This window comes from Anolis carolinensis, chromosome 5 (assembly GCF_035594765.1).
Source record: "Anolis carolinensis isolate JA03-04 chromosome 5, rAnoCar3.1.pri, whole genome shotgun sequence".
NCBI classification, from domain to species: Eukaryota; Metazoa; Chordata; class Lepidosauria; order Squamata; family Dactyloidae; genus Anolis; species Anolis carolinensis.
This window is the reverse complement of record NC_085845.1, coordinates 146,769,679-146,780,291: the sequence shown is the minus strand read 5'-3', so window position 1 is coordinate 146,780,291 and position 10,613 is coordinate 146,769,679. Positions and strand designations below refer to the sequence as shown.

General features: G+C 38.3%; 1 protein-coding gene across 1 annotated transcript in view; it reads right to left on the bottom strand.

Annotated features, from left to right (window-relative positions):
* Positions 1–5,169: 5,169 nt before the first annotated feature.
* ano6 (anoctamin 6) overlaps positions 5,170–10,613 on the bottom strand; it is an 81,237-nt gene continuing 75,793 nt past the window's right edge. The window contains exon 20 of the mRNA XM_003221267.4: positions 5,170–10,079. Coding sequence (XP_003221315.2) covers positions 9,873–10,079 — 207 coding nt within the window. The 3' untranslated portion in view covers positions 5,170–9,872. The remainder of the gene's footprint in view (positions 10,080–10,613) is intronic.

Below are 10,613 nucleotides of genomic sequence, written 5' to 3'. Positions count from 1 at the left end.
TGAAAGAAAAAGGTTTATTATAGCTAGAAGCTAGATTTAGAGAAAAGGTATTGAAAAACTGAAGACATTTTTCAGTTCAATGTGATGGAGGCTTCATGTTAAAGGCTACTGATACATTTCTAACAATGTTAATAAATAATAATTCTTATAGAAGCAATATGGCTCCAGGTAGCATAATGATTTAATAAACTCTCATCCATACCATCATCCAGCTTTTCTAAACATCTAAATAATTTTAAAATTCTGGCGTGAAAATTCTTGTATAGGATTAGTACAACTGCTGCTGGTGAAGTGTCAGACTCTGAAATCCATCACGTTTTGAGACAATAGCCAGGTATAGAAAAAAGTGCATGAAGGAGACAGAAAGAGAATTATATGTTTGTTGCTACGAAAAAAAAGTATGAACAAGTTAAGATTGGGTGGGGTTAAAAAGGTAAATTCGTTTGAAAAATAACTGCTTTATTAAAAAATTACTGGTGTATTTAACCGTGAGATTTTTCCAAAGAAGCAGGTCAGTTTAAAAGGATGTTTCTAGTACAAAAACTCATTGTGACATCAGGTGTATCTAGATTACTTGAGATGGCAATTTTTCTGCGACAAAATGGATTATGTAGAAAACATACTGATATTGTGTTGGCTGTGGACAAAATACAATAAAACAGTGATACCTTTATTAGCAAACCAAAATGCACAATATTTTACAGGAGAGAAAAAGTGATGTTAGTGTCATAAGTATACGTTTTGTCTCAGGCGTTATCTCAGTTAAGATTGGGAATGGTTACTAATAGTGTTGGCTTGTTTTGAAACAGGGGCCCCCATACTAAGGCCCACAGGCTGGATGTGGCTCTCCAAGGTCATTTACCTGCCCCTACCCTAAACTTTAGGCTTAGGGTCACCCTAAGTCTGAAACAACTTGAAGGCACACAACAACAAACCTGATTAATTTATCTCATCAACCAAAAGCAGGCCTACACTTCCCATTGCAAATACTGGTAAGCGGTAATGCAATGACTTAAAACCCTTGTGCTGCTAAACTGCTGACCTGAAGGTTGGCAATTTGAATCCGTGGGACAGGATGAGCTCCCGCTATTAGCCCTAGCTCCTGCCAACCTAGCAGTTCGAAAACATACAAATGTGATTAGATACATAGGTATCGCTTCAGGGAGAAAAGCATAAAGATATTTCCAAGCAGTCATGCCGGTCACACGACCAGGAGGTGACAATGCAGGCTCCTCAGCTTGAAAATCGAGAAGAGTACCTCCCCCAGAGCCAGAGATGCCCACCGCCTTCAAAGCCAGAAATTAAAGGAGAAGCCTTTGTCTTTATCTGTCTATATGCGTCTCATTGTATTGTAACAAGGCATTGAATGTTTGCCGGTACCTGTTTACATTGTAATCTGATCTGAGTCCCCATGGGGAGAAGGGCTGAATATAAATGAAATATTATCATCATCATCATCACCATCATCATCGTTGTATGTTGGTCAAAATTGTTCTTCATTTTAAATATTGTATTTTTTTCATGTTTTTTGCACTACAAAGTATAAAAACAATATTCTTAAGTAAAACATACTAAATCAAGGAAATCCGCTAAAAATGATTCACAGTGTGATCCTCCAAATTCTGAATGAACACAAATTGCAGTGAAATGCTGAATGAACACAGGTTTAGTGAAATGCATTCTCATAGCTCAGTGTGGGGCTCTCTGAAATATTGGCATAACCCAAGATTTTAGGGAACAGAAGTTAATTGATTGAGCAAACATGAAAACTGTTGTATTCAACATTATTAAATATTATTTTATCTTGTAGACAGACAGACAGACAGATTATAGAATCAATGTTGAAAGGAATCCAGAGCTAAGGAAGTTCTGGAAGAGGTCCAGACACTATGCAAAGATCGCCAATGGTGAGGAGTCCATTGCCTTTTGAGATGCTCTTTCCCCCCTGTCAAACAGTTCTTAATAGCCAGGGAGATTTTCTTAATATTTAAGTGGAATCGCTTTAATTTGAATATATTCTTGCTGGTCTGGTGCAGCAAGAAACAACCTTGCTCCACTTTCTACCTGGCGTCCTTTTTAATATTTTCGATATTTAAAGATAATTATAATATCACTCCTTAAACTTATCTTCTCCAAGCTAACATTAAAAAGTTTGAAGACCCCTGTTTTAAAACATTTGAAAGCTATTTGAGATTAGTGTTACTGAAAAGTCAGTGGTTCTTTCCCTGTTTCTCCACTATGCATCTCAACAGCTTCTAGTTTGCACTTTATTCAATTTCAACAGTAAGAATGGAGGGCACAGCCTAGGACCTCAACCCATGAGTGGGGGGAAAGTGAGGGAAAGCGAAAGAAACCATTGTACTTCGTTCACTCCTGCTGAGGTCCATTTCTCCCCTGCTTTCTCCTATTTGAAGTTGGGTAGCACCCAGCTCCTCAGAATGAATTCCGGACTCCGATTCCATGTGCTGCAGAAATGGAGTCCCACCAGAAGTGCCTTAATGTCAAGTGATGGCTTCTATGGGACTCCCGTGGAATTCCATTTTCAAAGTGCATGGAAACTGAGCCCAGGATCCGTGGATTACTAATCACATCAGCGCTGAAAGAATGACAGCTGCTTGAATGTACTTCAGGTGTTGAATGGAGACAGATTTGTTGCTTCAGAGACACAATTAAATGACAAATAACTCTGATCAGTGAATCATGGCAGTGATGCTTCTTAGGTACATTTGATTTAGAAATGAATTCTTTTGGCAGCCTAATGTGGCACAGGATCCAAGGCTCAATGAGATAAATTCACCCCTTTTACTTAGCTCAGCCCATGGATCTCTGAAATAAAATAACATAGAAGATAAAATAGCCTTGTAAAATTATGTGCCTGGCATGTACATTATGATCCCTTTGCTGAAGAATACATGCACACAGGTAGAGGAGATGGCTATTTCATTTAACTAGAGCAGGAGTCCCCAAACTTTTTAAACAGGGGGCCAGTTCACGATACTTCAGACCATTGGATAGCCGGACTATAGTTGGCCACCGAGCAATAAATAATAATAATAATAACAACAACAACAACAACAACAATAATAATTAAAAAAGGGTTGGAAGAGACCCTTTGGGCCATTGAGTCCAACCCCCTTCTGCCTTTGTGCACCAAAAGAACAAGCAAAGCACCCCTGACAGAGGGCCACCCAGCCTCAATGTTAATAATAATAATAATAATAATAATAATAATAATAATAATAATAATAAAGAGGGTTGGAAGAGACCCCTTGGGCCATTTAGTCCAATCCCCTTCTGCCTTGTGCACCAAAAGCACAAGCAAATCACCCCTGACAGATGGCCACCCAGACTCAATGTTAATAATAATAATAATAATAATAATAATAATAATAATAATAATAATAATAATAATAATAATAATAAGGGTTGTAAGAGAAGAAGAGACCCCTTGGGTCATTTAGCCCAACCCCCTTCTGCCCTTGTGCCATGGGGGCCGGATAAATGGCTTCAATGGGCCGCATTGACCCCTGAACTAGAGCGTTGTACAGTATTACACATGAAAAGTACAGTATTATACAGGAAAACCAGAAATAAAAGATTTTCAAAAAAAGGGGCCAGTAACAAGGTGGACAATATGAAGCAATGAGGAAAAAAAATTGAATTCTAATAACTACAGAAATTTCATAGCACTACCATGGTAGCCTTTTAAAATCAATATTATTCATTTTCTAAATATCCAATAGTTTATAATTAAACAATTCCATGAATTTTTATATAAAAACAGTGAATAAATGTGGAAGAAATGTGGGATATTAAATAGGCAGACAGATGATAAAGGCAGACTAGCCTAATCAAAATCTTGATTGGAGCTCCATCAAAATGTTGTAGCAGAATCTAAAGTGAACTATTTGTGTAAAGAAAATCTGAAATGCCATTGAATAGAAACAGTTCTGTACAGAAGGAAGGCCCCAAATTCATTGTCAATGGTGTGGAGGAGATTTACCAGGGAATACTTACACTTACTATAATTGCTGATCAACGGAGTGCCATCAGATACTGAATCAAAAGGTTAACATACTTTGTTTCAGATGGATATTGGCAGTTGAGTCAGTTGTGGGTAAAGAAATATTGACAATGCAGCTGTTTGTGTTTGGTTTGTTTAATCAGACTGTTTATTGTTCTTTATCTAGGATTAAGATCTAAGTAATATTTTAAAGGAAATATGCAGTAGCCCTAAGGGGCTCATAAAAATGTCTTGCCATGTTAACACTAGAAATTAAATAGTCTTATAGAAAGCTCTGACTGTCCACACAAGTAAACTAGGCTTTTATATTATGAAGAAGAATGGCAGCATTTACAAATATCATCTCTCTGCCCATGCAGCCTTGGGGTCTGGGTTAAATATTCAATTCATAAGTAAGCTTTAAATATTTCATTACTGTCACTATCAACTTGCCAAGAACTGTGTAGCTGCTGCTTTAGTTATTGGTCAGGATTTTTAGATAAACTAGAAGTCCTGTTAACTGAAAAACATTCTACAGATGGACAGACACTTGTATTTGCATGTGAAATTACCCACTGGAATGGAAATTATGTATTGGACAGATGGCAAGCTATTTAACCTCAGCAGACTGAAAGCCAAAACCAAGACCACAACAACATCTGTTATAGAACTCCAATATGCCGATGATAATGTAGTCTGTGCACATTCAGGAGGAGACCTAGAAGCCACTCTAAACACTTTTGCAGATGTCTAGAAGAAGCTCGGCCTCTCATTGAACATCAAGAAAACCAAAGTGCTCTTCCAGCAGTCACCAGCCAATCCCTCTGCAATGCCAGAAATACAGCTTAATGGTGTGGTGTTAGGAAATGTTGACCATTTCTGCTACCTTGGCAGCCACCTTTCCACAAAATACAACATTGACACAGAAATACAACACTGTCTGAGCTCTGCGAGTACAGCATTTTTCCAAAAGAAGCAGAGAATGTTTGAGGATTAGGGCATCTGTAGATATACCAAGGTGCTTCTTTATAAAACTATTGTCCTCCCAATCCTGTTATATGCCTGCAAAATGTGGATTGTCTTCAGACGTCACACTCAACTCCTGGAATGATTCCATCAGTGTTGCCTCCTTTCATTTTTAAAAAATGAAACTACTACAAAGGAAATTACATTTTAAATCAAATTTATTAACATAATAAATAAACAATATCTTTCAGGCCATGATGTAATAAAATATTACTAGAAAAAGTATAAAAACAATATTCTTAAGTAAAACATACTAAATCAAGGAAATCCGCTAAAAATGATTCACAGTGTGATCCTCCAAATTCTGAATGAACACAAATTGCAGTGAAATGCTGAATGAACACAGGTTTAGTGAAATGCATTCTCATAGCTCAGTGTGGGGCTCTCTGAAATATTGGCATAACCCAAGATTTTAGGGAACAGAAGTTAATTGATTGAGCAAACATGAAAACTGTTGTATTCAACATTATTAAATATTATTTTATCTTGTAGACAGACAGACAGACAGATTATAGAATCAATGTTGAAAGGAATTCAGAGCTAAGGAAGTTCTGGAAGAGGTCCAGACACTATGCAAAGATCGCCAATGGTGAGGAGTCCATTGCCTTTTGAGATGCTCTTTCCCCCCTGTCAAACAGTTCTTAATAGCCAGGGAGATTTTCTTAATATTTAAGTGGAATCGCTTTAATTTGAATATATTCTTGCTGGTCTGGTGCAGCAAGAAACAACCTTGCTCCACTTTCTACCTGGCGTCCTTTTTAATATTTTCGATATTTAAAGATAATTATAATATCACTCCTTAAACTTATCTTCTCCAAGCTAACATATACATATCAGTTGTCCTGAAGAACATATAATGAAGGAGAAGTATGGAACATTATCGACCTAAAAGTATTACAGTAGAGTCTCACTTATCCAAGGCTCGCTTATCCAAGGTTCTGGATTATCCAAGGCATTTTTGTAGTCAATGTTTTCAATATATTCTGATATTTTGATGCTAAATTCGTAAATACAGTAATTACAACATAACATTACTGCATACTGAACTACTTTTCTGTCAAATTTGTTGTATAACATGATGTTTTGGTGCTTAATTTGTAAATTCATAACCTAATTTGATGTTTAATAGGCTTTTCCTTAATCCCTCCTTATTATCCAAGATATTTGTTTATCCAAGATTCTGCCGGCCCGTTTAGCTTGGATAAGTGAGACTCTACTGTATATCAATATTTTTTTCATTTGCTATGATGAAAACAAAATGACACTGCATCAAAAGATTACATACTGTACTTCATAATACACAATATTAATAAACCACTTTCAAAATATCACTGTATATATATTATAGGCACAGTTAACCATATTTCCTTATATCTGATACAGTTATACAGAGAATCAAGGGATACTGTGAGTACACTAAAAGGAAAGCTTACATTGTCAACTCAGAAGTAAGATACACTGTTTTCAATATATGTTACCAGATTGCAGTGTAAGGCGGGCATTCTATTAGTGACAAATAATGGTTTAACCTCTCATTGTATTGGCATATATTTATGTTATTAAACATTTTACAAAAATCTGAATTTGCCCTCAGGTTTACAATCTACAGATGATAAATAAGATGTAATGCATAAATCACAATGGAGTTGTGTCTGGCTGGCTGACCTCCCTCTCACTCAGTGGCCTAAGGAACTACTCCTTGTTCAGTGACTTGCTCACAGTGCAATGCATCTCACCAGTGCTAAGATGCTATTTCACATGTAACTTATGGCTGAGGCAGTGTAGAGGTGCATCATGTAGTGTCAGTTCTGGCAGCTGGGCGTCATGCCAGCAGTTTGCCTGGCTGGCTCAGGTGCTGCTGGGGGCAGATTTCCAGCAGATGAGACTTCTCAGTATTACAGCAAGTTTGGAAGAGATTAATCTGATCTCCTCCTCAAAGAAAGCAACACAAGCTTCCGTGATTACCTTTGCTGGCTTGCTGAAATGGGTGACTGCTGAGACCTTATGTTAAAAGAGCCTGGAAAATAATAGCACTTTATAGCAGAGAACATCATACAATTGTACCGTTGTCCCAGACCTTGGCTCTGCTGCCCAAGTTAGAATTCTGGATTGACCTTGGCTCCTGTAATCCTATTTCAGACTTTGTTGTATCCTGAATCCTTGACTCTGGTTTCTGGACTTTTCTTCGTGTCAGGAGCTAATGAGAAACTGCAAGTTGCTTCTGGTGTGAGAGAAATGGCCACCTGCAAGAATGTTGCCCAGGGGACGCCTGGATGTTTTTGATGTTTTACCATGTTTGTGGAAGGCTTCTCTCATGTCCTCGCATGGGGAGCTGGAGCTGACAGAGGGAGCTCACCTATTCTCCCTGGATCCGAATCGCTGACCTATCAGTCAGCAGACCTGCCAGCATTTCTGGACTTACTCTTGGCTTTGAATTATGGACTTGGACTTCAGTTTGTATTTCCTGACTATCTCGCTTGACTTCTGAATTCGATTTGTACCCTATGATCCTTGGCCTTTGTTTTATAAACTCTGATAAATGAACTCCTGGCACCTGACTATTGGATTGGAAGCCTGATTATTGTTTGTTCTTGTTTCTGACCTGGCTTTATAGTACTTGTCCTGTCTGCATTAACTGGACTCTTGACTTTGGCTTGTGTTCATCATTACTCTGGCTGTGTGCTACAATTCTGTTATTTTGGCTAGACCATTAAAGACTCATGACTTAAGTTTCTATCTATAAGTAAATATGGCCTTGGCTTCCTTGCTTTTGTTTAAATAAACCTTAGCCTTGATATCGGGAGTTTCCTGGAACAGTGGTCAATCCCCTGAACTGCCAACAATTGCGGTATTCCAGTAGAAACCTTCAGCTAGACCAGTGGTTCTCAACCTGTGGGTCCTCAAGCGTTTTGGCCTACAACTCCCAGAAATCCCAGCCAGTTTACCAGCTGTTAGGATTTCTGGGAGTTGAAGGTCAAAACATCTGGGGACTCACAGTTTGAGAACCACTGAGCTAGATGGTGCTTGGAAGCCCTTGCCTTTACATCCACAGATTGGCCATTGGAAGACTCCCTAGCACCGGTAAAACTATAGAATCGAGTTATGTCCAGCAACATTCAACAGATTTTCAACCAATGAGCACAATCCTGCACCCTTACCTGATAGTAAGACTTATTGAACTTAGATAGTCTTTCTTCTAATTAGATAAGTAAAGGTAAAGGTTTCCCCGACGTTAAGTCCAGTCATGTCTGACTCTGGGGGTTGGTGCTCATCTCCATTTCTAAGCCGAAGAGCCAGCGTTGTCCGTAGACACCTCCAAGGTCATGTGGCCGGGATGACTGCATGGAGCGCCGTTACCTTCCCGCCAGAGTGGTACTTATTGATCTACTCACATTGGCATGTTTTCGAACTGCTAGGCTGGCAGGAGCAGGAGCCAACAGTTGGCCGCTCACGCTGCTCCCGAGGTTTAAACCTGGGACCTTTCGGTCTCAAGCTCAGTGCTTTAACGCACTTTGCCACCAGGGCTCCTAATCTATCTAATTAGATATCCATAGGATTATTCTGGTTTTTTAAATCAAAATATCAGAATACATCATTAGTGGTTATAAAAGCAAACCATGCTTGGGCATCATCACTAGTAAAAGTGCCTTAATAAAGGAAGCATTGTTATCAAATACTTTAGACTGATTGCATCACCATTTCTAATAGTTAGTAAATGAATCAGAATCTTCGAAAACTGATATACTGATTCAGCAGTCAGTACATCGCATTCTAAGTATTGGTTTCTTGTGTTATATCAAGACTCTTGCCTTTACTGAACTCTTTATACTTTCACATGTGTTTCTATTCACTTGAATGCATGATTTATTTTAAACAAAAAATAATGTATATAAAACAAAATTACATGAATGAAATGTTAATGAGTGTTTACAAACACACATCATGATGTCCTTTTCAGTATTTCCCTCCATTTTCAAAATCTGATGTGCCATTTCTACATTGGAAAGGTTGGGGAAGCACCTGGTTATTCTCCATGTTAAATCTCCAGAAGCATTTTCCTGGTCAGCAGAGTTCATTTATTAGAGCTGGATTCTGGTGCCAGAAGTGTAGAATGCAGCATCAGTTGCAGTTGATAAGGCCAGAGAAAGGCATCTACACCAGGACTGTGATGGGAGCACTCAGTTTGGCTCAATTGGAAATATGCTCAGATTCAAAAATCTCCTTATTGAGCATTTGGATAAAAGCATGTTAATTTTCAGAGGTTTCCCATTGTACTTATAATGGTGAAGCCTCCATGTTGATGGTACCTTGCATATTCACGCTGTATAGTTTTATCACTCCCCTGCACCAGCCAAGGTAGAAAATGTCCTAGAAATTCTCTGCTATTCATCTGACAACAAATGCATTGAAAAACAAAATCGGGATGGGAAGCGAATTACACAAAAAATGTATTTGCAAGAAATGATCCAGAGTACTGATTAATCCAAATAGAAAAGGTATTTATAAAAAAAAGAAAAAGACTGCCTTGGTTTGAAGCTTCAAAAAAGTAGTTCATAGAGCTCAACCAGAATTCCATTGGGGTAAAAGGTTAATGTTTCAGAGTGCATTCTAAAAGCAGCTGTCTTGGGTTGCCAGCTTTACTAAATGATGACTGAATCTCATGTAACATTGAGATGCAGAAGAATCTGGGAAGATGGGGTTTCCCCCATTTATCCTCTCTGTACATTTTAAGATTTTTCACTTCTTTTCTTGAAGTTGATCCCATGTTTTAGATCCAATCTTCTCTGCTTTCACTGAAACGGTTGCACATCTCTACAAACCTCACTGTCGGTGTATCATGTCTTTATTCATATTTAGGTCGGAGGGTGAAATCTGCTTCTTTCAGGAATTTGTCAGCAATGCTCCCTATATTTTTCTTCACAGATTTCAGGGGATTCTCGTGCAGCAGCATCTGTGTTAGATATTTCTCTCGTTTAATTTTGCTTTTGGTTTCTTTTGACACATCTGGGATGATGTATGAAATAGCAAACTTCACGAAGTATATGATATGCTGCGGGGAAGAAGTTAGTATTAAAGTAGTCAGCTACTCAAGATATTCAAACACGATAAAGGAGAAAAACATTAACCAATTATTAGCTTATGTCCTAGTTTAGAATTCTGTATGCATACATGGCTTCTGTTGTGTGCCTTCAAGTTGCTTCTGATTTATCAATCATGGAATTTTCCTTTTTTTCATTTGGAGGGAGTTTGCTATTCTTTTCCTCTGAGGTATGCATTTACCAGGTGAGGTATGCATTTACCAGGTGAATATAGGTAAAGGTAAAGGTTTCCCCTGACTTTAAGTCCAGTCATGTCTGACTCTGGGGTTTGGTGCTCATCTCCATTTCTAAGTCGAAGAGCCGGCATTGTCCGTAGACACCTCCAAGGTCATGTGGCAGGCATGACTGCATGGAGCGCTGAATATACTGTCCACCTAATCTTCCAAAGTTGATAGAGAGGGCTATACAGAACATAGCTGTCAACATAAGGTTTCATTTGACGTAAGCTTGAGAAAACACTTTCCCAGTCACAGAAATATCCCAAA